The sequence below is a fragment of the Anomaloglossus baeobatrachus genome, chromosome 3, assembly GCF_048569485.1.
Source record: "Anomaloglossus baeobatrachus isolate aAnoBae1 chromosome 3, aAnoBae1.hap1, whole genome shotgun sequence".
Taxonomy (NCBI): domain Eukaryota; kingdom Metazoa; phylum Chordata; class Amphibia; order Anura; family Aromobatidae; genus Anomaloglossus; species Anomaloglossus baeobatrachus.
In genome coordinates this window covers 465514839-465531853 of record NC_134355.1, presented here as the reverse complement: position 1 = coordinate 465531853, position 17015 = coordinate 465514839, and the positions used below count along the sequence as shown (strand labels likewise).

Here is a 17015-nt window from a genome sequence, read left to right as displayed (position 1 = left end):
TTCAATTGCAGGTTTACACAGGCAGCCAGCTCTTCTGATGTGCATTAAATGATCAGAGGGCAAGTGAGCCCTATAAGGGCGAATAAGCCCATGACAATCTGGAGGGGGCTAGGGTCTGAAGGGGTTAATGTTTGGAATGCAGAAGTGTGCATTCTATGGAGTTATGGGATTGGTGAAAAGGGGGCAGTTGTGATTGGGGGGATAGGGTAGGAGGCTGGCTGATCAGGGGGGTATATAGGTGGGGTGAGGCAGTGGTTACCTCCTCTTGCTGTAGGAAGATCAGCGTGGCCACATGCTGCTGGAAGTGCTGGTGGTCATCATCATCATCGGGAGAGCTGCAGGATTTCTGACTTGGAGGCCCTGATGGAGATGGTCCGGGGAGCCTCTGGAGTGCTGGGATTCGAGGCACTGCGTGAGCAGCTGGCTGCAGTGTGCGCTCCCGGTCCGGTGGTGCCTGATCCTGCACCTCGGCCTGAGCTGCGCGCTCAGGCTCGCGGCCACCGGAGCGCTACTCCCTGGCTGGGGGAATTAGAGTACTGTTTCGGAGCCCCCTCGGGGACCCTCCGGGACAGGGGAGCCCGCGAATGTTCCCTGGTTCCCCTCCGGTCACCGGGAGGAATCCGCATCTGTGACCCCATGAGCCGGAAGTGGGCGGAGCTACACTGAGGCCTACTTCCGGTTCGCGGCCTGCAAGGACCCGGACCAGCCGTATGGCAGCCCCCGGTGACATGCGGGCCGGGGGGCAGAGCCCAGCTTGAGGTGGCAGCAGGGGAGCCGCCCGCGGCGGAATCGGCAGTGGGCTGGAGTGAGCGAGAAGCCAGAGGACGGCAGCCAGGGAGGAGGGGATGGTGGCTCCTGCAGTCGGCACGGCCACAGACTGCGATCAATGGTGACGGTCCCCTCCAGCGGGGTTCTGGCTGGAGGGCGGACCCAGCAGATGGCGGACTGGATACGGCATTCCTGCAGCCAGCAGGGAGGGAGACCTCTGAGGACGGCCGATGGAGCGGTGGCTTCACAGATGGGCAGTGATCCGGCGAGGGCTGATGGCGGCAGGATGCCGCGTCCGTTAAAAAGGCGGACGACCAGCAGGAGACAATTGGCGGAGCAGGGGCGATGACCGCGGGGGTTGATGGCCGCCGGGAGCGGTTTGTCCCTCCGAGGGTCCCCCCTGAGGACGCCAGCAGCACCATGGATTCCGCCGATGAGGAACGTCGAATGAACGCATCTGGAGGAGAGGAGCGACAGCAGGAATATCTTGTCACGGCTGCTCCAGGATCGGACCAGAGGCAGCCCGGTGAGAGATCATCGATTGTGCATAATGTTGTGGGTTCTGGGGGTGGGGGGTCGGTTGCGGCTGTAAGTACATGTTTCAGGGGTTGGTGGCAAAGTGATCGGGAGCAAGCGGGTCCGTGTTTCCGGCGGGTGCATGAGTGGGCCCCACTGGGGCTGGGCAATCGGTTGCAGTGGCACAGGAGGAAGGTGTGCAGGGAGCTGGAGTTGCGGTTGCGGTGGAAGCACAAGTGGCCGGGTTGCGGCTGGGGTTGAGACGGCGAAGGAGAAGGATGCAGACAAGGAGAAAGAGGATGAGGTAGTTCGTTTAGATGACAGGGCGCGGAGCAAAGTGTATGTGTGCTTTGAGAGTCCGCTGGGGGTCCATTTGAAGAAGGAGGTGAAGGAAACAATTTGGAAGGGGGAGTATGGGGAAATATTTTCCCTGCTCCCCCTGGAGAAGTTTAATCTCGATTAAAGTTAAACTAAGCGATTCAAAGAAGGAAAAAGAGGATGAGGAGAAGAGGAGATATAGGTTCATCCCCAGAACCTTTACTAATTGGCTGAAAACGTTTGCCATACTAGCTAGTATCATCAGGGAGATGGAGCCGGAGCATTGCTCTGCCCCTTTTAGGCTATATGGATTCCAGTGGGGAGGCATATCGAGTGTACGGAGGTTTGGGGTGGTTAAGATATGATGAGCAGTTCCGGCAACAGAAGGCTCTGCGTCCTGGCCTTAGATGGGACCACAAGGATATATCCTTGTGGATGCGGTTGATGACGGCTCCGGCTCAGCCCTTTCGTGGGGGTGCCGGGATCCCGGGTATGAGCAATGGGTCGCCGGCTGGCAAAAGAAAGGGGGCATATTGACAGTGTAATGAGGGGCACTGCAAGTTTGGGGCCTCGTGTCGGTTCAAGCACGAGAATTCCGGTTGCTGAGGTGCCCACCCGTTGGTCAGGTGTTTTAAAAAGAAAAGGGGAAGTCAGGGGAAGGGGCTGGAAAGAGGGAGGATGCCAGTGAAAGTAGAGGGTTGCTTCCCTATCTAAATAGGTATACGGATGTACAGGCGGAAGGGTTATTACGGCACGGTTTTGGTTGACGGTTGCAGGTTCCCGTTTGTTTCTCGGGCACCAGTTTTTCACCCAGGTAAGTTGAGGTCTGCAACGGAACACCCGGAAGTTGGGAGGGACAAGCTAACTAAGGAGGTGGAGCTTGGTCGGATGGCGGGTCCGTGTAAGGACCCTCCATTCCCTAACCTCAGGATTTCGCCATTGGGGGGTTGTGCCCAAGAAAGAGCCGATGAAATTCAGGCTCTTACATCAGTAATCTTACCCGGCCGGGTTGTCGGTTAATGATGGGATCTCACCGGATCTGTCCACAGTTTCTTGCATTTCATTTGCTAGGGCGTTTGAATTAGTGCGAGCGGCAGGACAGGGGGTGTTGATGGCGAAATCAGATGTGGAAGCGGCTTTTCGCTTGCTTCCGGTCAATCCAGATAGCCATCATTTGTTGTGGTGCATGTGGAATGGAGAATATTATGTGATCTCTGCCTGCCCATGGGTTGTTCTATTTCATGTGCTTATTTTGAAGCATTTAGTTTCTTTCTGGAATGGGGAGTGCGGGATGTTGCAGGGGTTCATTCAGTAATTTACTATCTGGATGATTTTTTGTGCGTTGGGTCGGCGGGTTCCTCGGTTTGTTCCTTGTTATTGTTTACTTTGGAGCGGATTGCGCTGAGTTTTGGTATGTTGTTGGCAAAGAAAAAAATGGAAGGACCAGCGACGGTTTTTATGTTGCTTGGGCATCGAAATCGATACGGTTGCCATGGAGTGCCGGCTGCCAGAAGAGAAGTTGGTGGATTTAAAGCGTTTGTTAGAGCGTTGTATCAGGCAAGAAAGGTAAGGTTGAGGGTTTTGCAGCCGGTGTTCAGTAAATTAAATTTTGCATGTCGCATTATGCCGATGGGGCGGATATTCAATAGAAGATGGGCAAGTGCGACCTCAGGTGTCGTATCGCCAAATCACTTTGTTAGAGTGGAAAAGGTGATTAAAGGGGACTTGCTGGTTTGGGACTCCTTTTTTGACAAGTACAATGGAAAGACGTTGTGGATGAGTATAACAATGTCCTATAGTCAGCTGGAACTGTTTACGGATGCGGCAGGAGCGGTTGGTTTTGGAGCGATTTTCAGACTCACTGGGGTGTTGGGGAGTGGCCACGGCTGTGGAAGGAGAAAGGGTTGGTAAAAAATCTGGTGTTGCTCGAACCCTTTCTGATTGTAGTGGCAATCGAGTTGTGGGGTTCAGAATTTGTTGGAAAAAAGGTTAACACTTTGTGAGCAAAATCACCCCCAGTAGTGGGGTATTTAAGGCATTTGGTGCTGCGTTGCTTGGATTTCAACATTTGTGTGGTGACAAGGCATGTGCTGGGGGTACAAAATTGGGGTGGCTGACACACTGTTTTGATTTCAGTGTCACAGGTTCAGGAGACTGGTGCCGGGGGTGGACGAGGATGGAGAACAATGTCCAGGCTGGCTGTGTGATCTGGCATCGGTGTCCCTTTCGAACGGATTAGGAGATCGGTGACCGAGATCACTTGGTGCCGTTATCAGCCGGTGTGGAAGAAATGGGAAGAATTGGAACGAGAGGGTTTAATGGGGCCTGGTTACAATGGATGGGTGTTGGGGGTTTTCACGTTTGTTAGCTGAGAATTTTGGCGGGCCGATCAGTGTCGGTGATGGGACACAGGTTGGCGGCACTAGCGTTTTTGTCTAAATTGCACGTGGTTACAGATGCTACAAAAGATTTTCTGGTGCGGCAAGCCATGGAAGGTTTTAGGAAAGGGCCGAGGGCTCGGGACACAAGAAGACCAATTTCTATTCACTTGTTGGCACTTATGGTGCGTTGTTTGGGCGAGGTGTGTTCATCACAGTTCACAGTATGAGCAGGCATTGTTTGCGGTGGCGCTTGTTTTGTCGTTTTTTGGTGCTTTTCACATTAGTGAATTGATTAGTCCTGCAAAGCAGGTGGCAGGAGGCCTTTTAATAGGGGATGTTGGGCTGGGGGACGGTCGAGTTGAATGTACTTTGCACCGTTCCAAAACGGATCAGATGGGTCGCGGACATTTGACGGTATTGTATGGCATTCCAGGACACCACTGGTGTCCTGTTGCACAGGTGGCAGGTTTTAAGGATGCGCGGGGGTTACCCTGGCTCCTTCCTGAGGCATGAGGACGGGTCATCGTTGTTCAAATTTAAATTTGTAGCAATATTGAAGTCTTGTTTGGCACGGGTGGGAGCAGTGCCAAGGAATCGCGTGAGGGCGATCGATTCAGTTTGGAGGTTAATAGGGGATGTTTAATGGCTGTGCGGCATGTGGGTTTTTTCTGTTCTTAATGGTGTTTATAAGCTTATAGGTGTGTGTCTTGTCTGTGTACTCGGGCACTCCTACGTGTACTGGGGGGCGTTGCGGGCGGACGTGCTTACGGACGGTCGACAACTCGGAATGGCGAGAGGGGAGGCGCGAGTAAAATGGATTGGGATTCGTGGTTTGATGTGGGGGAGAGTATGCGCGGAGGTAGCATATTATGCTAGGATTGACCAGGATCCCAAGGTTTTAATTTACATGCGGGAGGAAATGATTTGGGAGTGCGGGCAGCCAGAGATTTGAAGCGGAAAATTAAGTTGGACCTTTGGCTAGTGTGGTGAGAGTTTCCGTGTATCGTTATCGTCTGGTCAGATATCGTGGCTCGGATGAGTTGGCGTTTTGCCAGGTCAGTCTAGCGGATTAACAGGGCGCATAGCAAGTTGAACAGGGCGAGTGGCCAGTTTGTGGCGTGGAATGGAGGCTTTGTCGTGCGGCACAGGGACTTAGAGGAGTCGTCGGATCAATATTTGCGGCAGGACAGAGTTCATCTCACTGATATTGGTTTGGATCTGTGGATGCTCGGTTTGCGGGAAGGTTTGGAGTGCGCAGTGGGGGTGTGGAGGGCCCGGGCCATGTAAGGGGTCACGTGGCCGGTCGGTGGCGGGGGGATAGGTCCGTTGTCAGAGGCTGGGAGTACCGATACTCGGTTGGTGGTACGAAGTCACTCAGGGGGGTAGTGGCTTCGTAAGAAATTGGGAACTTGTGGACGTAGGTCCTGCAGGTTCGGGGGAGGGGTATTTAACGATGGAACGTTAATACCTCTCACACCTCGGGTCGGTTTTGGTCACGGCCGAGGTGGTCCCTTGGGCTGGTTTTAGGATACGGCCAGGTGATAGGAAGAATTGGTTGCTTCTGGGACGGACCTATTGGTGTTTGGTTTGTGGTGTTTGGAATGTATATATATATATATCAGTTATGGTTTTAATTAAAGGGGCGGCATGTTGAGCCGCAGGAAAGATATATATATATATATATATATATATATATATATATATATACTTGTTAAATAAAGCTGTGGCCATTCGTCCAATGGAAGTTGTCTTGTCATTATTTCTAGATATAGTAATTAAGTGGGTATAATTTATGAAGACAGAAGTATCCCTCATAGAGATGTCAAGAGGGCAAGTGAGCCCTATAAGGGCGAATAAGCCCATGACAATCTGGAGGTGGCTAGGGTCTGAAGGGGTTAATGTTTGGAATGCAGAAGTGTGCATTCTATGGGGTTATGGGATTGGTGAAAAGGGGGCAGTTGTGATTGGGGGGATAGGGTAGGAGGCTGGCTGATCAGGGGGGTATATAGGTGGGGTGAGGCAGTGGTTACCTCCTCTTGCTGCAGGAGGATCAGCGTGGCCCACCCACCCGCCCTAATTAATTATAAAAAAAAAAAAAAAAAGAAGAAAAGAAAAAGTAATAATAATATATATATATATATATATATATTTAAAAAAAATGGAAAAATAAATAAATGAAAATAACTAAATAAAAAGATAAGAATGGGAAGATTTGTTTGTCACAGCGGGGGGATAGGTCCGTTGTCAGAGGCTGGGAGTACCGATACTCGGTTGGTGGTACGAAGTCACTCAGGGGTAGTGGCTTCGTAAGAAATTGGGAACTTGTGGGCGTAGGTCCTGCAGGTTCGGGGGAGGGGTATTTAACGATGGAACGTTAATACCTCTCACACCTCGGGTCGGTTTTGGTCATGGCCGAGGTGGTCCCTTGGGCTGGTTTTAGGATACGGCCAGGGGATAGGAAGAATTGGTTGCTTCTGGGATGGACCTATCGGTGTTTGGTTTTTGGTGTTTGGAATGTATATATATATATATCAGTTATGGTTTTAATTAAAGGGGCAGCATGTTGAGCCGCGGTAAAGATATATATATATATATACTTGTTAAATAAAGCTGTGGCCATTCGTCCAATGGAAGTTGTCTTGTCATTATTTCTAGATATAGTAATTAAGTGGGTATAATTTATGAAGACAGAAGTATCCCTCATAGAGATGTCAAGTAATAGATGGTTCAGTGTGCACAGACTGCCACTGGTCTCTGCAGCACAAGTCCTGGTTAAAAAGGGTGACGTGCTGCCGAGAACAATGATCTTTTGTACAGCACAAAAGAGAATTTCATTTGACGAACAAGCATTTTGCTTGTTCATTAGGTAATGAATAACCTGTCTACACTGCAAAAGAATTGTGAATTAAGTGTTTCTAGAAAAGCTTGTTGATGATAATCTTGAATTGTAAATAAATCCTTAGGCCTCATTCAGACGGTCATAATGCACATGCATTTTAGCATGCCTGTCACAGCTGAAAAACCAAGTCAAACTCTGGATCAAAACTTAATATGTTGTGAGGGGACGTAAATCAGGATGAACTGCTTACAGGAAACCTGATAACTTCAAACATTTTGAAGAAACTCCGTTTGGAGGTTATTTTTTGTGAAAGGGGCAGTACCAAGCTATAAAAACATGGAAGTAAATGGGAAATATTGGAATTTTTACCAGGTTTTCTGTATTAAAATCCATCACCTTTATCATTATACAGTCATGGCCAAAAGTATTAGCGCCCTTGAAATTGTTCCAGAAAATGAATTATTTCTCCCAGAAAATTATTGCAATTATATATGTTTTGTTATTCACATATTTATTTCCTTTGCATGTATTGGAACAAGACAAAAACAGAGAAAAAAGGAAAATTGGACATAATTTCCCACAATTCCCTTAAAATGGGCCAGACAAAATTGTTGGCACCTTTCCAAAATTGTGGGTAAACAACTTTTTTAAGCATGTGATGGTCGTTCACACTCACCTGTGACAAGTAACAGGTGTGGACAATATGAAAATCAGCTTAAACCAGTTAAAAAAGGCAAAAGTTGATTCTATCTTTGCAACAAAATCAAGAAGTTTAAAACCCATGGCACTGTAGCTAATCTCCCTGGATGTGGACAGCAGGGAAAAATTTGTGAAAAGTTAGAACGCAGGATAGTACAGATGGTGAATAAGCAGCCCCAATCAAATTCCAAAGAAATTCAAGCTGTCCTGCAGGCTCAGGGTGCAACAGTCTCAGTGTAAACTATCCATCAACATTTGAAGGAAATAAAACGCTGTGCTGGGAGACCCAGGAGGACCCCACTGCTGACACAGAGACATAAAAAAGCTAGACTACAATTTGCCAAAATGTACATGAGTAAGCCAAAATCCTTCTGGAAAAGTGTCTGGTGGACAGATGAGACCAAGACTGAGCTTTTTGGTAAAGCACATCCCTCTACTGTTTACCAAAAGGAAATGAGGCCTACAAAGAAATGAACACAGTACCTACAGTCAAATATGGTGGAGGTTCAAACATGTTTTGGGATTGTTTTGCTGCCTCTGGTACTGGGTGCCTTGACTGTGGAAAGCATTATGAAATCTAAAGATTACAAAAGGATTTTGGATTGCAATGTAGAGTCCAGTGTCAGAAAGCTGGGTTTGCGTCTTATGTCATGGGTCTTCCAGCAGGACAATGACCCCAAACATACTTCAAGAATCATTCAGAAATGGATGGAAACATAGTGCTGGAGAGTTCTGAAGTGGCCAGTAATGAATCTGGATCTAAATCCCATCAAAAACCTGTGGAGAGATCTTAATTTGCTATTGGGAGAAGGCATCCTTCAAATATGAGCGACCTGGAGCAGTTTGTAAAAAAAGTTGTCCAAAATTCCAGTTGAGAGGTGAAGAAGCTTGTTCTTTGTCATAGGAAGCGATTGATTACAGTTATTTATTCCAAATGGTGTGCAACCAAATATCAAGTTAAATGTGTCAACAATTTTGTCAGGCCCACTTTTGGGGGTTAGGTGTGACATTATGCCCAATTTGCTTTTTTTTTCGCTGTTTGTTTGTGTTTTTCCAATATACACAAAGGAAATAAATGTATATAACAAAAACATGTAATTGCAATAATTTTCTGGGAGAAATACTTCACTTTCTGGAACAAGTTCAAGGGTGCCAACACTTTTGGCCATAATTGTATATTAATATTAAATATCAAAGTATCTACATTTAAAAATGGTTGGGGTGCCTTTATTTTTTCACATGATTACACAGTTGAAGTATTTAAAACATTCATAACATTCCCAAATATGTTTAGACATAAGCATTCCTTTCGAAAGAATGAAAGATGACATTACCTTCAATAAAAGCAAGGTAAATCTTAAGGCCCTGTCACACACAGAGATAAATCTGCGGCAGATCTGTGGTTGCAGTGAAATTGTGGACAATCAGTGCCAGGTTTGTGGCCGTGTACAAATGGAACAATATGTCCATGATTTCACTGCAACCACAGATCTGCCAAAGATTTATCTCTGTGTGTGACGGTGCCTTTAGCTATTTTTGTAAGAATGCAAACCTGTTGTAGGACTTGAGTACAATAGGAGGTGTGGAAATTTCCTAGAATACATGGTAAGTTGCAACACCAAGAAGTAAAAGTCGTAGAATTATGGAAATCACTGGATGGCTAGAACTGTTTGTGATATGCAAGTGATGACAAAATGGGAACAAAGTTTCAAAACATCTAATTTTTTTCAGTATGAGAACCTTTGGGAGCAGTGTGTGACATCAATGAAGCATCTGGAGTTGGATTTCTGGGTCATAGCCCGGTTACAAAGCGTCTTCTGATGATTTGTGCGCCTAATGTTTGATGCCTTAGGCTTAGGTTTGGTACAAGACGTCCTATTCCACCTTGAGTACAATATGGATCACTACATGCCCTTACTTGAATATGACAAGAACTTTGTGTTATACCAGTTGTACTACCAGAGTTGGCACAATGAATGGTAGCCAGACTGCTCTAGTCTTCGTTCATTCCAATGTTAGGCTAGGGTAACTCTACTGTAGATTCTTTCATGCGAAGGTATAGGGTCGATTATGCTAATGACACTCTGATCAAATTCTGGTCAAAGTTTGATCCGAGTGTCAGCATTATGTGATCTGATGTTCTCCGATGAGAGAATCGGAGCACACTATGGCGAGAAGATAGACAACAATTTCTCCATCTTCTCCCACTGTGTGAGTCCGTGGAAATCGGACAGCACTCAGATGACGTCCAAGTGCAGTCCTATGTTCTCCATGCACTTGAATGGGTGTGTGGCATCTGATTTGTGCGTCAAATCGCAACATGATGCATTTTTTTTTTCATGCAGAATTGGTAGGAGAAAAAAACCCACTGATCAGCACTGTCCCTAATATATCATTGATCAGAGTGCAATCTGATAAAAAAATCAGATGACACTCATCCGATATATACGGTGGTATGAGCAAATCTTCACACTGATTTGGTGATGAAACCAGTAGCACGACCATTTCACCAAAGTGTACTGATTTTGAACATAATGATGCCAGGCCACAGGTTTCTCATGCTACTGTGAACAGCTTGTGTGGGCTTTACGTGCTACCATGGTTTGCAGCGTCTCTGAACATGTCTCTAGTGATGAGCGAGCACTACCCTGCTTCGGTACTCAAAGATTTTCCAGCAAAATGTTTGAGCTCCCCATTGATTTACATTATTCTCTGTCTCGAGTTGCGCCCATCCGAGCATCCAACTACTCGTTACGTCTCATACCGAGCATGGAAGTGCTCACTCATCACTACTTGCCTCTAATCAATCATAGCTAGGACATCATTTGTTGGTGAATTGCAAAGGCAGCTGCCAGCAGCGGATCTTGATGATTTGTGTGTCCAAGTGAATTCAGCGTGTGGCAGCACATTCCTCAGACAAGCATTAATACCCTCATTGGTAGCACGCCAAGGCTTACTAAACATATTTCACTGGTCCCATTCTCCTGGATGAGAATGGGACCGATTTTTTATACGCCAGTGTGATCAAACTCTCAGATAGTGGAAACGTTTCAGAAATATGCCCCAATGGATTTCAATTATACTAGAATTACCTCTCTGAAGTCATGCTCGAAGTGTCGCAGCTGCAGGCACTGTTCTAATTTCAGATGATGGCGACTCCAAAACTGGTTGAAAGCTTTATCTGTTTCATCCAACTGAGCCAGTAACCTGGTGTGAACAGGGCAGAAAAGAATCTAAGCAAATGCAGAAGACTAACAGAAAATGTGAAAACCTTATAGTAACATCATAGAATTATAGCTCTAGATCACTTTGACTAGCCATATCATGGCGGTATATATCAGCGGTATGAGAAATAACGACCGGGACTAGAAAATAATGGCAGAAACATTCTCATGTACAGTGCCTACAAGTAGTATTCAACCCCCTGCAGATTTAGCAGGTTTACACATTCAGAATTAACTTGGCATTGTGACATTTGGATTGTAGATCAGCCTGGAAGTGTGAAATGCAAAGCAGCAAAAAAAGAATGTTATTTCTTTTTATATTTTTTTTTTTAAATTGTGAAAAGTTTATTCAGAGGGTCATTTATTATTCAACCCCTCAAACCACAAGAATTCTGTTTGGTTCCTCTAAAGTATTAAGAAGTATTTCAGGCACAAAGAACAATGAGTTTCACATGTTTGGATTAATTATCTCTTTTTCCAGCCTTTTCTGACTAATTAAGACCCTCCCCAAACTTGTGAACAGCACTCATACTTGGTCAACATGGGAAAGACAAAGGAGCATTTCAAGGCCATCAGAGACAAGATCGTGGAGGGTCACAAGGCTGGCAAGGGGTACAAAACCCTTTCCAAGGAGTTGGGCCTACCTGTCTCCACTGTTGGGAGCATCATCCGGAAGTGGAAGGCTTATGGAACTACTGTTAGCCTTCCACGGCCTGGACAGCCTTTGAAAGTTTCCACCCATGCCGAGGCCAGGCTTGTCCGAAGAGTCAAGGCTAACCCAAGGACAACAAGGAAGGAGCTCCGGGAAGATCTCATGGCAGTGTGGACATTGGTTTCAGTCAATACCATAAGTAACGTACTCCACCGCATTGGTCTCCGTTCCAGACGAGCATGTAAGGTACCTTTACTTTCAAAGCGTCATGTCAAGGCTCATCTACAGTTTGCTCATGATCACTTGGAGGACTCTGAGACAGACTGGTTCAAGGTTCTCTGGTCTGATGAGACCAAGATCGAGATCTTTGGTGCCAACCACACACGTGACGTTTGGAGACTGGATTGCACTGCATACGACCCCAAGATTACCATCCCTACAGTCAAGCATGGTGGTGGCAGCATCATGCTGTGGGGCTGTTTCTCAGCCAAGGGGCCTAGCCATCTGGTCCGCATCCATAAGAAGATGGATAGCACGGCCTACCTGGAGATTTTGGCCAAGAACCTCTGCTCCTCCATCAAGGATCTTAAGATGGGTCGTCATTTCATCTTCCAACAAGACAACGACCCAAAGCACACAGCCAAGAAAACCAAGGCCTGGTTCAAGAGGGAAAAAATCAAGGTGTTGCAGTGGCCTAGTCAGTCTCCTGACCTTAACCCAATTGAAAACTTGTGGAAGGAGCTCAAGATTAAAGTACACATGAGACACCCAAAGAACCTAGATAACTTGGAGAAGATCTGCATGGAGGAATGGGCCAAGATAACTCCAGAGACCTGTGCCGGCCTGATCAGGTCTTATAAAAGACGATTATTAGCTGTAATTGCAAACAAGGGTTATTCCACAAAATATTAAACCTAGGGGTTAAAAAATAATTGACCCACACTTTTATGTTGAAAATTTATTAAAATTTAACTGAGCAACATAACTTGTTGGTTTGTAAGATTTATGCATCTGTTAATAAATCCTGCTCTTGTTTGAAGTTTGCAGGCTCTAACTTATTTGCATCTTATCAAACCTGCTAAATCTGCAGGGGGTTGAATTCTACTTGTAGGCACTGTATATACATTTAACCTTAATTTGTTGCTAATGTTTTTACTGATACAAAATTAATTTTCAGCGTTAGACAACGCAGGTTTTTGTTTTTCAACACTTTTTTAAAAGTGGGCGGAGTTTAGAAAAGGGGCGTGGCCAATGACAGCCAAAAAATGTATGAGTACAGAATTGAAAAAAATTCAGTGGGGTAAAGAATGAATTTACTAGCCCTTTATTGACAAACCATGGCCAAAACAAGGTGTAATGTTAGTATTCCCTGCATCAAGAGCATATGCTCCATCCTGGTAATAGAGAATGTTACCCCAGGAAATTCTTCATTGAGACTAGCCTATTGAACCGCAGTCTTAATCAATTGGGACCATTTACTTTAGGAAAGCACCCCCCCCTCCACCTGACAGCCTGTCAATCAATGCTCCGACTACACTGATGCTTTAGTGATTTAGGCAGTATAACACCTTTCCTTACAGTACCATATGGATTTGTAGCTTTACTATGCTGTGTTTACATAGGGCAGCACATTAAGGTGACAGATTGAAAAAAATCTCAATATCTGCAGTATAGATATAAATAAGAATAACATATTGTCGCCTTTGAAATCCCATATGCTTCCATACTGTCCTCCTGCAATGTTAAAAATGGACTGCATAAGGGTTACACACAGATGGCATACATCTGCTGTCTATGATCTTCACAGACCCAGAGACTTGTTGTTCCACAACTTGGATCAAAGACGGACATATCTCTGTGGGGGGTTTTAGCAAACACACAGCATGCAAAATAACTAACACGGACATGTGAAATGCTCCATAGATTGTAATGGGCATATGATCTCTCCATGAAAAAGTCAGAACATGTATATAAAAAACAGATGTCTGAATAAACCCTTATACTGGGCTCCTTCAAAATTCCAAATCCCTCCCTTTAAAGAGAATCGGTCACCAGGTTTTTGCTCCCTCATCTGAGAGCAGCATAATGTAGAGAAAGAGACCCTGATTCCAGCAATGTTTCACTTGGTTTACTGAGTGTAGCAGTTATGGCACAATCAAAGATTTTGGATGCAGAATGTAGCAGAGCGCAGAGAGTAAACCCGCCCACACCATAGCTCTCTGTGTGCATTGTCTATAAACAGTGAGCTGGGTGCATGGCTGGACTAAAGGCCCTGCCACACACAGAGATAAATCTGCGGCAGATCTGTGGTTGCAGTGAAATTGTGGACAATCAGTGCCAGGTTTGTGGCTGTGTACAAATGGAACAATATGTCCATGATTTCACTGCAACCACAGATCTGCCAAAGATTTATCTCTGTGTGTGACGGGGCATAAGTTTTTAGTGAGCACCTAGTCCGGAAGTGATAATCTTATGATGATAAAACACTCATTGTATGGAGACAGCAGCACACAGTCTAATAAGTGACAACAAAGGAATTAGTGTCTCAGCCTCTACCTTATGCTGCCCTCCATAGCAAAAACCTGCTGACAGATTCCCTTTAATTCAATTATTTTAACAAAAGCAACAGAATAGTGCGTTGAGGGGTGAAATGAGTAAATACAGAAGATATCATAACACTTCTACTTTTCCGAAGACATAGATACAGATTAGTGTCCGTAAAAGTACAATACCCCTTTTGTGATCTCTATAAATTACAGATTCCATAGAAAAAAGATAGGAATAAATGAGTTACTTTCTTGCTGTTCCTAATACTTTAGCAAAATAATGTGCAATGAATTATTGATGGCTTTAATAGTGACTGACTTGTATGTGTACTGAGGACATACTCACAGGACAGTGAATAAATTTACAGCTACTTGGGTAATGTATGAGTAATCAGTCCTACAAATCTGTATCTGTTACCGTCTTGCTGGATCTCACTCAGAGATTTACCATTTTAGTATTAAACTGAATGGGACTGATTCAATGAGACCTGCGCGCTCTGTACAGACCTTTCAACAGTGGCCATGTTCTCCAGCTCATCCGGAGTCAGTTTGCAGTTTGGGTCTTTGGACACTGGCTCCTTTATGCAGGAGAGCAGGGTCCCACCTTGTTGTACGGCGAGCTTTAAATCATCCTGGAAAATAAATATCAAGCTGTTATAAGGAGTTACTTATGTAGCTTTTGTCTATACAGTATATTTTCTATGGATTTGACTTGGGAAAAAATGGTTAACTCAGCCTGGGAGTAAAAATGAGGCGGCTGATAGCTCTGATATTAAACTTTGTACTTCCCTTGTTTTTATTTTATTTACTTTGAATAATAAACCCCATAAAAATAAGATAATATATGATCACTGTAATAATTCTCATCTTGCTAATTACATAGGACATTACCCGAGTCGTTGCTGGCGCTACCATCTTATTAGCTATGACGTAGTCAAAATCACAAGTTCCCGCTATGTACCTTCACCATTGTTCTTACAACACCCAACCTCTTCATTTCACACACAAGTCTAGGGTGTAGGTCTTCCTTCAATGGGGCCCAGATTTTGCTTACTAGCCCCATATGGACATACCCTAGCCAAGGCCAGGTGGCACATGCTCCATCAGGCTTCCTGATTGCTATATCCCAAGTTAAACCATGGGATGGCAGACTGTAATGCACTGGACGTTTTTTATTTTTATTAATCCTTTCATTCATTCTTATTCCTTTATATCTCTGACTTGTTGATAGTCGTCTGATTTTGATCAAATCCGTTCTGCTCTTTTTTCTCCAATGTCTAAACAGAACTTCAGGCTGAGAACTGGGATATTTGCAATGAAGACAGTGGGGCTGATGCAGCGGCATCAGGGCCCAGAGGTTCAGGGGGCCCTTGCTGGCCGGTTAATAATGAGGGCAATCTAACCTGTTGTCCGGAGCTTGAGGCTCCAGGGTCCCCTAGCCAGATTGCCCTCATCCCATGTGTGTGCTGGGCAGGGAGCAATCCTGCAGATCCGCAAAGCAGAACGCAGAAATCCGTGCTTTGCTCCATGCCCGACACTCTAGCTGTGGCACAGGCACGCGCTCCTTGATGATGTCAGCACGCCGTACACGCGCCTGTGTCATTTGCAAAGTGCCCGGCAGGAGAAGCAGCTCGGTAAGGAGAGGAGAGGGGTGACTAATAGCCTGAGGAGGAGACAATAAGAAGGGGGGGAATTGGGATCAGAATAGGATGGAAGAGGAACTTCAGGGCCTTATGATGAACGCAGGGGGAAATTGATTTCAGTGAATAATATTATACAGTGCTGATTAGGTAGTGAATTTTGATATACAGATGTTAATGCTGCTGGAATGCATAGGGGGACCGGACCCCACAAAATTATATGGCCCTGGTTGTGTCTTGTCCCTCCCACCCCACAATTTATTATGAAGCTATCAGGGACTTATGATAAATTGTGGGGCAAATTCAAAAGCAGGTTAAAAGAAAAACGGGTTAAATACTGCGCTAAAAACCACAGATCCAGTGTATATGATAAATTCCTTTTTCTTTATTTTCACAGGTCAACGCGTTTCAAAGACATATCCGTCTTCTTCTTCAGGACAAAATCAAAGGAACGGCACCTTGCCGTTCCTTTGATTTTTTCCTGAAAAAGAAGACGGATATGTTTTTGAAATGCGTTGACCTGTGAAAATAAAGAAAAAGGAATTCATCATATACACTTGATCTGTGTTTTTTAGCGCAGCATTTAACCTGTTTTTCTTTTAACCCGCTTTTGAATTTGCTGTCTGAATCGGGGCTGCTGCTGACCACCATTCTCATTTTTTTCATGCTTTCAAGGAGTTGTGCCTGTCACAATTACAGCAGGTGAGTGCCTGTCCTAACACCTACGTTAATCCCATATCGGGTACAACCCTATGTGCGCTTTTTTCCACAGTTATACAGATAAATTGTGGGGGGAAGGACACATGACTAAGGTGTTAACTTATTATGCATAGCACCGTCCATTAGTATCTAACTTACTCACTATGTAAAGCGCTGTCCTTAATTACATTCTCCTTTTATTATGTACAGTTAGGTCCAGAAATATTTGGACAGTGACACAATTTTCCCGAGTTGGGCTCTGCATGCCACCACATTGGATTTGAAATGAAACCTCTACAACAGAATTCAAGTGCAGATTGTAACGTTTAATTTGAAGGTTTGAACAAAAATATCTGATAGAAATTGTAGGAATTGTACACATTTCTTTACAAACACTCCACATTTTAGGAGGTCAAAAGTAATTGGACAAATAAACCAAACCCAAACAAAATATTTTTATTTTCAATATTTTGTTGCGAATCCTTTGGAGGCAATCACTGCCTTAAGTCTGGAACCCATGGACATCACCAAACGCTGGGTTTCCTCCTTCTTAATGCTTTGCCAGGTCTTTACAGCCGCAGCCTTCAGGTCTTGCTTGTTTGTGGGTCTTTCCGTCTTAAGTCTGGATTTGAGCAAGTGAAATGCATGCTCAATTGGGTTAAGATCTGGTGATTGACTTGGCCATTGCAGAATGTTCCACTTTTTTGCACTCATGAACTCCTGGGTAGCTTTG

The 17015-nt window shown here is 45.0% G+C and overlaps 1 protein-coding gene across 5 annotated transcripts in view; it reads right to left on the bottom strand.

Annotated features, from left to right (window-relative positions):
• Window positions 1-17015, bottom strand: part of MCF2L2 (MCF.2 cell line derived transforming sequence-like 2) — a 644468-nt gene that overhangs the window by 370717 nt on the left and 256736 nt on the right. For all 5 annotated transcript variants that reach the window (XM_075340561.1, XM_075340557.1, XM_075340558.1 and 2 more), the window contains exons 8-9: window positions 14451-14575; window positions 10614-10728 (exon numbers count right to left, since the gene is read on the bottom strand). In XM_075340561.1, coding sequence (XP_075196676.1) covers window positions 10614-10728; window positions 14451-14575 — 240 coding nt within the window. The remainder of the gene's footprint in view (window positions 1-10613; window positions 10729-14450; window positions 14576-17015) is intronic.